A 15,268-nucleotide genomic window follows, 5' to 3' on the forward strand; every position below is an offset into this window, starting at 1 on the left:
CTTCCCTCCCCTTCCACCACACCGGACTTACCAGCTGGAGGCAACTGTATCAGATATTGGATCAGTATCAGCTGATATGCCTCCTTAAATATCAGTATCGGTCCTCAAAATCTCTATTGGTGCACTCCTCATTTTTATCTATTCCTATGTATAAAAGAACAAAGATACAACTACATAACAACAACACATTTCTATTCTTAACATTTTCCAGAAGTTCTCCTTATACTTAAATACTATAAAATTAGTGTTAACTTAATACTGAACTTTTCGATACATATCAAACACTTGCTATTCATCCACGTTTCCATAAAATATGAGGTAGTCCCGGTTAACAGCACATATTTTAATACTTAAATTGTAGGTTCCTGTTTTTATATCATCTTGCAGAACCTTGGTGCTGGTCTTTGACTGGGGCTCCCAGGCACTATGCCAAACAAACAACATCACCCATATGCAGAATAAATCAGGCCTAAAGTGAATTTCTACTAAGAAAACTGAGGTAAAAAAGAGCTATATATGTTGGCTGGTATACAAGAAATGTGTGAGATCCCCATCATGCTATGCAGAAGTAGAGTTTCAGCACATATCCAGTCTGCTTTGGAAAATAATTCACAAATTTGGCTCACTTTAAGAACTCAATTAGAAATCTTTAAGTGAGTAAAAGCAAATTAACTAATTTTGTGGGGTGATGGCACTTCCTGAAAAAGCATTTATTTCAGATATACTGACAGTTAATTAAAAAAAAGGGAAAAACATGAAAAAATACCTTCAGGTTGAAGCACTTTAATTGATAATTAAAAATTCTAATTTTTTTGATTTTTAAATAAAAATCAAAGGAAATTTCTAAATGAAAAAAACGTCCAAATGAAAATCCAAAGCAAATCCTTGGTTTAAAAAATGCTGAAACAAAATGCTTCCACTTCCTTAAAATTTTATTTCCCAAGAATTATTCCCAGAAAAAAATATTTAGCAAAACCAAAATTAATTAATGATATTTTTAATTCTGCTAACCCTTCATTTTTGCTTTAAAAAATAGCTAAAACATTTTTTCTAGCTCTAAGCATTATGTATTATGTATTTCATCTTTATTTAAAGAATTATACCAAAATGTACCTATTTCCAACATCTCCATGGGAACACATTCTGTTGCGGAATTATTCAAAGTATTTTTTGCTGTCACCTGAAAACAGTACCTAACATATGGAATGTCAGGGAAAAAGAAGGCACATGATCCATTGTTGCTTTGGCAGGTGTCTCTATTGATCCATTGTTGAATACCATCATCATAACTAAAATCCAAGAAAGAGTGACCAATTAGTAAAATATTATATTACATGTTATTATTAGTTAAATAATTAATGGTTTAAATTTAATTAGCAGTTATAATAAAAAAAAATCCATTTAAATAAATACTGCAAGATTTTTTTTACTAATGTATTTTTCTTAAAGGAAGTTTCTCTATCTATAAATGTAATTCCTTAAAATGTATTTTCTCTAAAAATCTACTCTAGTTCTTGCAGACCTAGAACCAAGTAATAGATCATAACACTTTAAGAAGACACATACATAAGCATGCAAATAAACAAGTAGACATACAGCCAACACTTGTTAGTACCAGTATGTCAATAACCTGGGTACTGTGTTGCTTCTAAATGAGTAAGTATTAGCAGAACAGCTTAGGGATTACTTAGAGAAGCTAGATGCTTTCAAATTGGCAGGGCCACATGGGACGCATCCTAGGATATTGAAGGAAATGGCCAAGGTAATTTCTGAGCCACTGGCTATCTCTTTGAGAATTTGTGGAGGTCGAATGACATCCTGAATGACTGGAAAAGGGCAAATATAGTGTCTATATTTAAGAAAGAGAGGATCCAGGAAATTACAGACCAGTCAGATTGACCTCAAAACCTGGAAAGATCATGGAGCAGGTCCTCAAGGAATCTATTATGAAGCATGTGGGTGAACAAGGTGATCAGGAGCAGCCAGCATGAATTTACCAAGAACAAGTCATGCCTGACCAACCTGATTTCCTTCTTTGATATGGTAACAGATGAGGGGGAGAGTGCAGTGAATGCAAAGTACCTTGACTTTAGTAAGGCTTTTGACACTGTCTCCCATAAACTTCTCATTCACAAGCTGAAGAAATACAGACTAGATGAAAGTACAGTAAGTTAGATCATTGTACTCATCGACTAGCTCAATGTTTAATCGGGAGGTTATCAAGTGGGGTTCCCTAAGGGTTTCTCTTGGGGCCACTATTATTTAATATCTTCATTAATGATTTGGATGATGGAACTGAGTGCACACTTAGCCAATCTGCAATGACACCAGGTTGGATGGACTTATAGACACTCCAAAGAGCAGGCTAGGATCCAGAATGACCTGGATAGATTGGAGACATGGTCCAAAATCAACCACATGAAATTAAACAAGGATAAATGCATAGTCCTACACTGGGAACAGAAATAATTGCATGCACAAATACAGACTAGAGAATGACTAGCTAAGCTGCAGTACTGCAAAGAAGAACTTTGGGGTTACAGTGAGCCATAAACAGAATATGAGCCAATAGTGTGCTTTTGTTGTAAAAAAAGCCAACAGCATACTGAGTACAGCTGTGCGAAACGGCTGTGTTTCGATTCAGTTTCAGTCAGCCATTTCAGAGGACAGCAATTCATTTCAGTGTTTCAGATCACTGTCCTGTTTCATTTTGGCCGAATTTCCTCTGAACCTGTTTCGAACAGGCTGCAAGGGAAGCTTCGCGCAGCCCTACCCAGCTGGGCAGGGCTTGGGGCCCCAGCGGGGAGCAGGATGGTTGGTGGTTGTCCACGGTTTGCTTGTCCAGGGAAGGAGGAAGAGATGGGGGAGTGGGAGGGCCACTGCCCTCCGTGCAGGCAATGAAGCTCCTGCACAGGTCTCTGATCCCTGTCACGCTGGGTCACGGGGCAGGGAAGCAGCACAGAGCGGCGAGCAATCCTGCTGGTCCCAGCCACACAACTCAGCTCTGCAGGGAGCAGAGATCTGCACTGGGGTCTCCTCACCACTGCTGACCACCCCACACTGCCCTGGAGATGTGGGGCTGCGTGGGGCAGGCAGCAGTGGGAAAGAGACTTCAGTACGGATCTCTGCTCCCTGTGGAGCCTGGTCACATGGCAGAGCAGTGCTGGTCCCTGTCGCGTGACCTGGCTCCGCAGGAAGCAGAGATCTGGGGCTGCATGGGGCGGGCAGTGGTGGGAAGGAGACCACAGTGCAGATCTCTGCTCCCTGTGGAGCCAGGTCATGTAGCAGGGATTCCCCAGCCCCCAGTTCAATTCCCCAGCTCTCTGATCATTTCCCCAGTTCTTCTCAGGGGTTGCGGGCTCCCACATCTGCGCACCGGGTTTCAACAGACTGCCGCTGCAGGCTGGGGCCAGTGGCAGCACTGCAGTCTTCCTGGCCCATACCAAGTGGCTGCTGCTGGCCCAAGCCTGCAGCAGCAGCCTACTGAAACCCTGCATGCAGATCAGGGGGCCCGCACCTGCCAGGAACAGCTGGGGAAATGATCAGAGAGCTGGAGAATCGAACTGGGAGCTAGAGGTCAGTATCAGAAAAGTCCTTCCCACCCACTTTCCCCTCCCTCTTCTTAGTTTTTGTTTCCCTGCAAGCCCAGCTCCAAAACCCTAAAATTATCTGAAACATTTCCAAAACATTTTGGAGCCTTCCATTTTGATTTGGATCTAGTGTTTTGGGCACCAAAACACCTCCAAAACAAAAGAGCTGCCAAAATTTCACACAGCCCTAATGCTGGGTTGTATTAATAGGAGTGTCACTGGCAAATCAAAGGAAGCAAGTTTTCTGCTCTATTCAGCACATGGATTACTGTATACAGTCTTGGGTCCCACACTTCAAGAATTTGAAGAGATTTTTATAAAGAGTCCAGCAGAGACCAATCATAATGATTAGGGGCCTTTAAGGCAGGACTTTAGAGGAAAGGCTGAAAGAACTAGGGATAACTGATTCTGAGAAGCGAAGACTAAGAGATTTGATAACAGTCTGCAAATACCTGAAGGGTAATTATAGAGAGAATAGAGATGGGCTTTTCTCAGTGGCTGTAGTGGACAAGACCAGAAGCTGCAGCAGGGGAAACGTAGGTTGGAGCTTAGGAAGAACTTTCTGACTATGCACTGGAATGGGCTATCTAGAAAAATTGTGGAATCTCCATGCTTAGAAATTTTCAAGAGCAGGTTGGACAGACACTGCTGAGACGGTTTCATCAGGATTGATCCTGCCTTCCATGTAATCTGTTGCTCAACACTACTTTTCTTATGTGTACTTACAGTAAGATTCCATCATCATTTGCTTATGCACTGAAGAAAATACCAAGGTTAACCAATTTCTGACAAACCTGCAGCTTCTTATGACTGGTATTCCATTTATTCTCCTCCAAACTTATGTTATATAACCGTACTTTTAAGTAATATTTAACATAATCTTTAGTGGCTTCTCATTTTTTCCATTAATTTTTTTTAAGCTATACTGTCCAACTCTACTGATCTTAATATCTAAGAATGGTTCAACTACTTTTTTTTCAAAACTTTTTACAGAGTTATATACAGTAAAAGCTCTGTTATCCGTTAAAATATGTTATCTGTTAAAATATGCTGGTTAACTGAGTGGCCCCGGCTGCTGCTTCTCCCACTGCATCTGGGGCATCCCTCTGCCTCTCCTGTGGCATCACTGCCCCTCCTGTGGGCCCCGCAGGACAGGGAGGCAGGCCCGCAGAGCCCCGTGCAGCCTGTTATGCTCCCAGGCCATGGGGGCTCAGCAGAAACCGGTGCTACGGTAGGCACTTCCAGTTTCACTTTTCCTTACAAGCCAGCATGCTAGTTACCAGAGCATACCGGCTTGTAAGGTGCTGGTTACCAGAGAGTTTACTGTAAATGTTTGTTACTTATTTTGCTGTTCTAGCCTCCACCTCTAAAAAATATATACAGTTTTGAGGAGTCAGTTACCTTAAACAAACCTCCTATACTCATTTACTAGTGATCCTAACCATTCCAGCTTTTTTCTCCTAATCTCAATGTTTATGCATAATAAGGGTCTTGAAATTAATGCCACAAGCAACCAAATAAGTAGGACATTTTCAAGTTTTCAAAAATAAGTCCTGTACTTTGTCAGGATGCAGCCAAGGCCTTTTTTTTTTTTTTCTTCACCCAAAACAACAACAAAGCAAGAGAGATGCTTGAACCTACATCACAAACATCCTGGGTAAACACCCTAATCGCCAGGCCAGTGATTTGCAACAAGCGTATCATGGCTCCCTGGGATGCCTTGAGATCTTTTCAAGGGTGATGCAGAGTGCTACATTTGGTGCACGTGGCGGAGCACTTTTGGGGGTGCTAGTCAGCCAAGAGCTTTCACAGGCTCGGAGGAGAGCCTGCTTTGGCAGAGCAACAGGGGGAACCTCCCCCAGGAAATATTTTAAGGGGGGAGGTGTGTGGCACTGTTGGTACCTGCCACTTTAAGAGCTGAGCCAAGCAGCCAGCAGGTGCTTGATTGCGGTGGTCTTTTTAGATCTCTGGCCACCAATATAAACAGAACAGTTCACTACTGGCACGCCTGGCTAAAAGATCACCTAGCTGCAAGGCTGTAAGCAACACCCTAGAAGTAAGGGCAGGATCTGTTGGGGATGGCTGTGGGTACAAGGGGGCCAGGCATGGCAGTAGCCACCTGAACCACAGGTATAGACTGCTATACCTTGTACAGGAGAGATCGAGTGGACAAAAGGGGCGGGGGTAGAGGTCTCTATGTCAAGGAAAACTATGCGTTCCTGCAAGCCAACATTGGCACCCAGGGTGGAGAATTGGAGACCCTCTGGGTTAAAATCCGTGGGAAACACAACACAGGGGACACAACGGTGGAAGTCTATTACAGACCTACCCAGGATCAAGAGCTTGACCAGAAGTTTGCCAGGGAATTGACTGAAGCTGCGTGCTCTCAGTGCATGGTTGTCATGGGAGATTTCAACTACCCTGACATCTCGTGGGAAGAGCACTTGGCCAAATCAGAGCAGTTGCAAAGCTTTCTCCCATGCATGGATGAACTCTACCTGACACAAGAAGTCAATGAGCCGACGAGAGGTAAAGCACTGCTTGACCTGATACTGGCTATGGGGGATAACCTAATCAGCGACCTAATGATTGAAGGGAAGCTGGGTGACAGTGACCACAAGCTGATCACCTTCACCATCTGCTGTAAAGCTGGCAAGTCAGTCAGCAAAGCAGAAGTCCTTGACTTCAGGAAAGCTGACTTTGACAACCTCAGGAGGCTTGTAGGTGAGGCCCTAAGGGACCACGACCCAAAGGGGAGGGGAGTTCAGGATGAGTGGTTACTCCTCAAGGGAGTGATCCTGGACGCACGAGCAAAGTCTATCCCATCTCGGAGGAAAGGCAGCAAAAGGGCACAGCAGCCCCCTTGGCTCTGCAGAGAACTAGCAGACCTCCTGAGACTAAAAAGAAAGACCTACAAAAGATGGAGGACCGGATCCACCTCCAAGGAGGAATATTCTGTACTGGTCTGGACCTGCAGGGAGCAAACCAGGAAAGCCAAGGCTGCAACTGAACTCCAACTAGCTACAAGTATCAAGGACAATAAAAAGTCCTTTTTTAGATATGTGGGGAGCTGGAGGAAAAGCAAGGGCAACATTGGACCCCTGCTAAACCAGATGGGACAAGTGACAACCGATGCTCAGGAGAAAGCCAACTTGCTAAATGGGTACTTTGCATTGGTTTTTCACCAGGCCCAAGGGGCACCCCTGCCCATTACAGGACAGGAATGCCTGGGTAAGGGTGATTCCTTACCCTCCATCAATGCTCACCTTGTGAAGGAACACCTTGAGAGGCTGGAAACCTTCAAGTCAGCAAGCCCTGATGATTTACACCCCAGGGTACTCAGGGAGCTGGCTAGCATCATAGCTCAGCCACTGGCATAGATTTTTGAGAACTCCTGGCTCTCTGGTGAAGTGCCCAAAGACTGGAAGAAGCCCAATGTGGTGCCTATCTTCAAGAAGGGGAGGAAAGTGGATCCGGCAAACTGTAAGCCCATCAGCCTCACCTCTATCCCAGGGAAGATCTTAGAAAATATTATCAAAGAGGCCATCCTTAATAAACTGGCTGATGGCAACATCTGTTCACCGGAGCGCCCCAGGGAATGACAAGGTCAAACAGTCACAAACTCCTTCAGGACTTTTTCAGGCTGGACATAAAGAACTTCTTTACAATCCGAGCCCCCAAGGTCTGGAATAGATTGCCACCAGAGGTCATTCAAGCACCTACTTTGAACACCTTCAAGAGAAATTTGGATGTTTATCTTTCTGGGATCTTATGACCCCCCTGTCTTCCTGCCACTGGGGCAGGGGACAGGACTCGATCTTCCGAAGTCCCTTCCAGCTTTAATGTCTATGAAATCTATGAGCCCAGGGAGGGTGTAAGACCCAGAAAGGGGACAGGCATGGCTATGGCCACCTGAGCTCCACCGGGGAGGGAAGCCATGGAGCCCTAGTGAGGGGGTGGCCCCAGGGAGGGTGTGGAGATGTGGAGCCCCAGTGAAGGGGGGAAACCCAGAGGGCTGGGAGTCCAGTATGTGTGCGGGTGAGGGTATAGAGTTTCCCCGGAAGGGGCCAGGGCAAGCTTAGACCCAGTCAGGTAATTGGCTGGCCACTACCCAGGTGAGGGTCACAGGAGAGGCCCAAAAGACAGTATGTCTGCCACCCAAGGTATGACCTAGCTAAAGCCTATGCCCTAAGGGGCCCACTCCAAGAGGGAACAAGGCAGTATGAGTTGTCGAGGCATGAAAGAGACCCTGTGGGAGGGGGTGGAGTGTGAGAGGTCCTAGTGAGAGTAGGGCAGTAAGAATGTGTGCGTCTGAGGCCTGACAGTGAGGCCAAAGCTTGGTCTGGCTGTAGGCCAGGAGCATTGTGTCATCTGGATGCCATCTGCAAGGCTTGGGCTGCGGTGTAGGGGAAGAACGGAGATGCAGATAGTGCCCCCTGGTATTGGGGCAAAGAATGGACAGCCTCCCGCCTTAATTCACACCTTAATTAAGTAACAACAAGGCAAGGCAGACGAGACAGGCAGGTGTGTTCAGAGGCAGGTGGGGAAACTAGCAGCGTAGCTTGTCAGGGAGTTCCCACCCTGCTACAGTATGCAAATATAATACATGAGATAAACGCAACAATTTTTCCAATAGGAACTATATAGTGTTCAAAATATTCCAGCATGGTATTTTTGAGTTCTTTGCAACAGAAGAATTGCTCTATTATTTTTCTATAGACAAAAAATGAGCAAAAACTGAGAGCTGGAACTTTCCAAGAGATGTCTTGAGTCTACAAAAGTTTAAAAACCACTGCACTAGGCAACGAACTTAGTGCACTAGACTATGATCTCGGCTAGCTGGTGATTGCAGGTTCTCTCTATCTCCTGCCCCATCTTGAAATACCTTCTCAATAAAAGTGTCACCTGAATTGCTACACTTCCACAAAACTTGTGATGATTCACAAGTTCTTCTAATTAATTATATATTTGAAGGCAGAATTTGTACAAATGCATTTAGTCCTTTCTATTACTCAGTATATAGATTGATACCTATAAGTACAATAATAAAGACAAATGCTCGGGAATGAGCTGTATAATCTGTTAATTTCTGACATCAGTAACTTTGGTTCTTTTATATCATTGTTTAGAAATCTGCATTTACAATTCATATACTGATGATCAATTTCTCAATCTCAATTTCCAGTTTTAACATGTAAAATAAAACAAGGAACAAAAAGTCACAGTGACAAGACAAGGAACTATATTGCATAAAACCAGTAGACCAAGGAATATAAAGAAATGTATAAACACATCTTTGAGACAATACAAGGTCAAGAGGTAGTGGTCTTCCATGGGTTGGAGAAAAAACTAAGACCTAGATGGGTGGCAAATCAGAATTTTATCTCTGCCTACTTATTGCATGTGAGGCCCTGATAAAGTCACTTTGCTTTTTGTGTTTGTCCAGCTTCAAAATGCAAATAATATTTACCTAGATTGTGGTAAATATTTTTAATCATGTTGAATAGTTAAAATGGTATATTCATCCCAAGTATTGCTACCATAGATTAGGGGTGCTCAATCCCTGGCTCATGGGCTAGATTCAATCCATGAAGCCATGTTATCCAGCCCATAGGGCTCCTCACACTTGTGAAATGTGGTGGCAGAGGAACAGTGGCAGCTAACTGCCACTCCCCTGTTGTCAAATGTCTGGACTCAGCCCTGCGGTCTGTGGGGCTCCTCCTGAGTGAGGCCATTTGGGACGGGGCAGAGCAGGGCAGAACTGAGTGGGCAGGTGGTGTGATAAAGAGCAGCACAGGGCCAAGCAGGACTGGGCAGAGGTGGCATGGGGCCCGATCCTGACAGGCAGGTCCTGATCCCATTGGCAATGGCTCTGAGCCATTTATCTGATCCTCAGAGCCAAAAGATTGAGCACCACTGCCATTGATAATACGCATACATTTAATTTTAACTCCATATGAGAGAATGACATTTTATACTAATTACATATTTACTAGATATTAACCTAAGCATATTTTGCTTCTGAAGAATAAATAACTTTTCTTGCAATCCACATGCAAGTGGAAGAGTCATTCCAATTATTAAATGCAGGTAATATTATCGAGAAAACGGTTCCTTGGTCTTAACAGTACATAAGTATACCTGAGCAACCACACACTAAACTGTATGAATTATAGAATCTTAGAGAAATAGGGCTGGAAAGGACCTCCAGAGGTTACCTCATCAAGCCACCTGCTTGTTGCAAGGTTATGCCTTTCCAAACCATCCAATACAAATCCATAATTGAAACTCTTAGTAAAACTACCATCAATCTTGACATAACACCCTAACCTGCCATACGCAAATCAGGAGAACCATGGCATCCAACGTCCTGCTTCTTTAAAAAAGGTATCAATACACACTCAAAAGATCCCAGGTCCATATTTTCTAAGTCACTGACTTTACAATATAATATCTCAACTATCCTAAGAAACTGAAAACTAACATACTTTTATATCATAACCTACTTTCAATTCATAGTGCAAACTGCCTTGGAAGGCTTGTTTTATTAGGGAAAAAAAACACATTTACTTATTAATTTAATCCTATTTCTGTAATAGCACACTAGAACATGGACGCAAACCCATTTTAGACATATAGGCCTCTGCCAAACGTTACCTTTTTGGCTACATTTTAGAGTGGGGGATGTGAGGATAAGGCCCTGCACTGGCTCCATTCCAGCAACTCCACCTTGGGCAGTGCCCAGGGACATCATTGTGCACCATTATGTTACTAACTGTGATACTGTTCTACCAACACATATTAACCTGAATAAGAAGCATCGTATCCTGCTGATATTTCCATGTCCAATTAGCTCTAGATTTCTTTGATAAGATTGCTAAGAAAGAAATATATTTCACTTACAATGTGAGCACTTTTTCCACTGGATTGGATTTACTGATTTTTTTCTTTTTGTTTTCATCATACAAAACGCTACAAGATATCAGATTATAATTGCTAGTAATCAAGAGGGGACAGTTATAGTACAGCTATGCTGAGCACCGAGACCCATGTCTTTTACTCACTGTTTTCGAATAAGAGTATACGTTGTATTCAAATGCGTTTCTCTTCCTGAAATCCAGCTGCAAGTAATGTTTATATCATAATAGTAAATGCAGGAAATATTTGTTGGTTTCTCAGGTGAAACTACAAGATAAAAAAAATAATTCCAGAACACATGTGGTTGAACAGTATATTGAAATAGTACAAGTCTTAACAGTCAAATGTCAGTAAACTCAATAAATGGCAATGTCAGTAAATTTATAATATGCAGAGCCTTATGGTGACTTGTTACTGCCCTCACATCTCATCATCTACACAACTACTGTAAACTACAAACTCAAATTTTCTTCCGATGGAAGAAATATTTTCATCTTATTTCTCAAAAATATCATTAACCAGGCTTAAAGGTATTTTCCATTAACGCAGTAGCAACGTTATGCTAGGGTCAATAAATGCATTCACTTTCAGCTTCTATGTTTATTTCACCCCAGAAATTAAATGACTGTAGTTGGAAGTTAAAGCAGCTCCACAGAAGTCATAGAGGGTACATCTACACAAGATGCAGTAACCTAAGTCTGCTGCACAGTAGCATACAGGGCAAAAACTATGCTAATATGCTACTGCACAGTGGTATTGGGCTACTGTGCAATTAGTGTAATTAAAAAGCCATGTGCTGGTGCTATTCCGCAGCAGCGCCTGTTACTGTGCATTGATTTAGTACTTGGTTATACAAGTACTAAACTTAATGTGCAGTAACTATGAAACATTAATGAACGTGTAGATGTGCCCAGAGAATACAAACCTCTAGAAAAGCAGAATTTCTACTAGTTACTCTACAGTGCGTCTGACCCTACCTATGGAATTGCCGCTGATGTAGGAAACCTTGAAGGAGCTTTCAGAGTATGCAAAGACTTCCTAACATCACTTCTCAGCATCTTCTACTGAAGCAATCACAGATTCAGAGTTTACTTCATCTCAGAGGTACAATATCTCTAATATCTCTAAAAAGGGTGGGCCAGATCTGGCCTGTGGACCAGAGGTTAAGCACCCCTGCTATTAAAAGTTACAATATGGTAGACTAGACATGTTACATAACTATCTAAGGGCCAAGAACCAAGATCCACTTAAATCCATGGAAAAACTCCATTCTGTTCAATGAGGTTTTCAGTTGAGACCTGAGAAATCCGTGAACTAGTCTAGGTATAGCAAGTCATATAATTCTACTTACAGCCAGATTTAACATTAGTGTGAGTCTGAAGTTGTTCATAACCCAAATCAAGCATCTTAGTGAAGCATCTCACATGTGCACTTTCATAAGTGAAGTTACTGATGGTTACACTAGAAGTACTCTCATTAATAATGGTATAATGTTCCTCTGGAATCAAATCATGATTCAACTTCCAGATGATGTGACTTGCATTTCTGCGAGGAATGAGATGTTTTCCCAGAGTGCAAAAGAGTTTTAAAGTTGACCCTCTTTCGATTTCAGGTGACAAAGGAAAAATTTTAGCCTCTCTCATAGCATTTCCATCTGAAAATAAATCACATAAAAATATAATTAAAAAAATTGTTCCATCCTAGTGCAGAACTTTGCATTTGTCTTTATTGAATCTCATGAGGTTCAGTAAAGACAAGTGCAAAGTCCTGCACTTAGGACAGAACAATCCCATACACCAGTACAGGCTGGGGGCTGAGTGGCTAGGCACAGCTATGCAGAAAAGGAGCTAGTGGTTACAATGGATAACAAGCTGAATATGGGCCAACAAGTGTGTCCTAGTTGCCAAAAAGGCTAACGGCCTTACCAGAAGATTTAGGAAAGTGATTATTCCCCCCTATTCAGCAGTGGTAAAGCCACATCTGGAGTAGTGTCCAGTTTGGGGGCCCTCACAACAGAAAAGATGTAGATAAATTGGAAAGAGTCCATTGGAGGGCAACAAAACTGGTTAGGGGGCTGGGGCACATGACTTCTGAGGAGAGGCTGAGGGAAGTGGGCTCCTTTAGTCTGGACAAGAGAAGACTGAGGTGGGGATTAATATCAGCCTTCAACTACCTGAAGTGGGGTTCAAAAGAGGGTGGAGCTGGACTGTTCTCAGTGGTGGCAGATGACAGAACAGGAGCAATCATCTCAAGGGAAGCAAGGGAAATTTAGGTTAGATATTGGGAAGAACTTTTTTCACTAGGAGGGTAGTAAAACAATGGAACAGGCTATCCAGTGAGGTTGTGGACTCTCCATCCTTGGAGGCTTTTAACACCCAGCTAAACAAAGCCTTGGCTGGGATGATCTAGTTGGGGATGGTCCTGCTTTGAGCAGGGGGTAGGACTAAATGACCTCTTGAGATCCCTTCCAACCCTCATTTTATATGATTTCTATGAAAAAGATAACCCATAAAAAGTCATGACAGCCTATTTTTAGGCATCTACTTAAATCATTCCAAAGCGAGGGAAAAAATTTGGGCCACTTGTAGCACCTGGCATCATTTTTGCTGTCTTTTCACAGCACCCCCTGTTGATTGGCCCCTGGTAGCCCCACCCCTTATTGCTGATTGGTCAAGTGGGCTGTCTTTCATGGGGCCCTGCCCCTTACCACTGATTGGCAGAAGACTGCCCTTCATGTGGCCCCTCCCTTTGCTACTGATTAGCAGAGAAGGGCAGGGCAATTCAAAAGGCAGCCCTTGCAACCAAACAGTAGCAAGAGGATGAGGGGTCGGCCTCCATCTTGGCTGCACCTCTTTGTGCCACCACCTCTCTCCCAGTGGGCTGCAAGGCTGAGCCATAGTAACCACTGGCTCCAACCGAGGAGCCAGCATTTCATTTTTGGTACATTTTTTTTCCTGGTGACTCCGTGGAAAATCATGGAACTGTCATTTTTTGCATGTTCATGGAAACAGCCATTTTGCACCCTGACCCATCTGTCCCACACCTACCACTGGGGGTTCCAGATGGAGCAAGCCAGCGGGATCTCCCTGGAGGCTGGCCCAGAACCAGGGCAGTCAGGGCATGCTTGGCCAGATAAATAGGATGGGCCCACAGGCAGGTAGGGAGCTGCATTTAGGAGTGGGACAGGTGGGCAGGGCTGGGATTGGGGCTGGGATGGTGGGGTGGGACTCTGGGACAGAGGCAGTATATGGTCAGGGCCCAGGGAAGAGCCATGATCTGCTTCCCACACATCCCTATGATGGGCACTGGTTCCATAAGAAGGAGCGTGTGGACAGTGGATCACGGCCCTGCCCCAGGCCCTGTGCGGTCCTGGCCCTACAATCCTGAACCCCACTCTTGTCCTGGCCCTGACAGCCTGTACCAGTTCCAGGCACCATTCCCCACCCACCTGCAGCCCTGCTCTGTCCACCAGGCTGAGCACACCCTGCCCGTGCAGGTCCCAGACCAATCTCCACAGAGACCCTGGGATCACTGGCCAGTAAAAACACAGGTCCAGGTTAATACAATTTCTTGCCAGCACAGCTCTGATTTGCCACTAGAGAGCTGGTGAGTAGGGGCATGGACAGGAGCCAGGATACCTGGACTCTATCTCTGCAATGGGTGGGGGTGAGGGAAGCAGTGTCTCCTGGGAACAGTAAAAACCGAGATGCTGGAAGAATAAAAATTGCCCGTTTTATCTCTCTGGGGCGGACTGAAGATACGGTAACACGAGCTAGGTAGCATGACCCAGAATTAACCTTGACCTGAAGCAGCATAAGTTCGAGATATTCAGAGGGCACTTGGCACAAGTTACTAAGCTTTAGCATGTGGACATTCACGTTTTAAGTGCCCTTAGCATGGTCTAGGAGTAATGAGTAACTTCTACTTGTAGGCAACTTACAGGAGTGAAGATGACTGCATTTTTCCATTTATGAGGAGCCAGAAGTCAGTAACAATGAATTATGGGTTATTTTTTCCTGTATCAAAGTATGATGATTAGAGTGTTCTCAATACACTAAACAGGATAATTTCAACAAACAACAAAGTCTTCTTAACAGCTTTTGTGTGTAGGCAGTCTGATTCCATTTCCTTCCACATATTGCAATGGTAGATCTTCCATGCTTTTTTGTTGTTTTTCCCTATTGTCACACATTCATCCAAAAATGTGATACTATGTAGACTGGTTTCCCTATTTTCTGCTTTTGTTTCAAAAGTATATAAATCAAGGATTCTTGATACTCATTGGACAGGTGCAAGTATTATCAGTTCTGTACTCTTGTGACATAGAGTTTGAGATTTAGCTAATATTTGGGTTAGGGACAGAAGTTACACAAACCGGTTTAAGTGATCAGAAACTGATTTAAACCTTTACCAAAACAGAAATTCAGTGCACTTAAACCACTTTCAAAATGGCTGAAACTGTTTTAAGATAAACCTGGTTGGATGTAGTATCAGACTTAATTGATTTAGCTCAAACCAGTTTATGGAACTTCTGTCCCAGATCCCCTCCTGGTTCAAGTTAACTCACAGTCCCCCAGCATCCCATGATGCTTTGCAGCCTTGGGCTGTGCTGTCTGCTCCAATGAGAAGGGTCTTCCCCACTCCTCTGCTCCCTAACAAGAGCACTATCACTCTGGGTGGCTGAGGAGGGGGTGAGGGGGGAAAAAAACTCACCCCTCTGGCCCAGTACCAGATGCCCAACTGGGTGCTGGTGGTTGGAG

At 43.8% G+C, this 15,268-nt stretch overlaps 1 protein-coding gene across 1 annotated transcript in view; it reads right to left on the minus strand.

The window, feature by feature from the left end:
• Positions 1 to 15,268, minus strand: part of IL31RA (interleukin 31 receptor A) — a 95,032-nt gene that overhangs the window by 72,998 nt on the left and 6,766 nt on the right. Inside the window, exons 2-4 of the mRNA XM_019517843.1 lie at positions 11,860 to 12,162; positions 10,655 to 10,775; positions 1,114 to 1,289 (exon numbers count right to left, since the gene is read on the minus strand). Coding sequence (XP_019373388.1) covers positions 1,114 to 1,289; positions 10,655 to 10,775; positions 11,860 to 12,162 — 600 coding nt within the window. The remainder of the gene's footprint in view (positions 1 to 1,113; positions 1,290 to 10,654; positions 10,776 to 11,859; positions 12,163 to 15,268) is intronic.

The sequence above is a fragment of the Gavialis gangeticus genome, unplaced genomic scaffold (genome assembly GCF_001723915.1).
Source record: "Gavialis gangeticus isolate Ggan-Ray unplaced genomic scaffold, GavGan_comp1, whole genome shotgun sequence".
NCBI lineage: Eukaryota > Metazoa > Chordata > Crocodylia > Gavialidae > Gavialis > Gavialis gangeticus.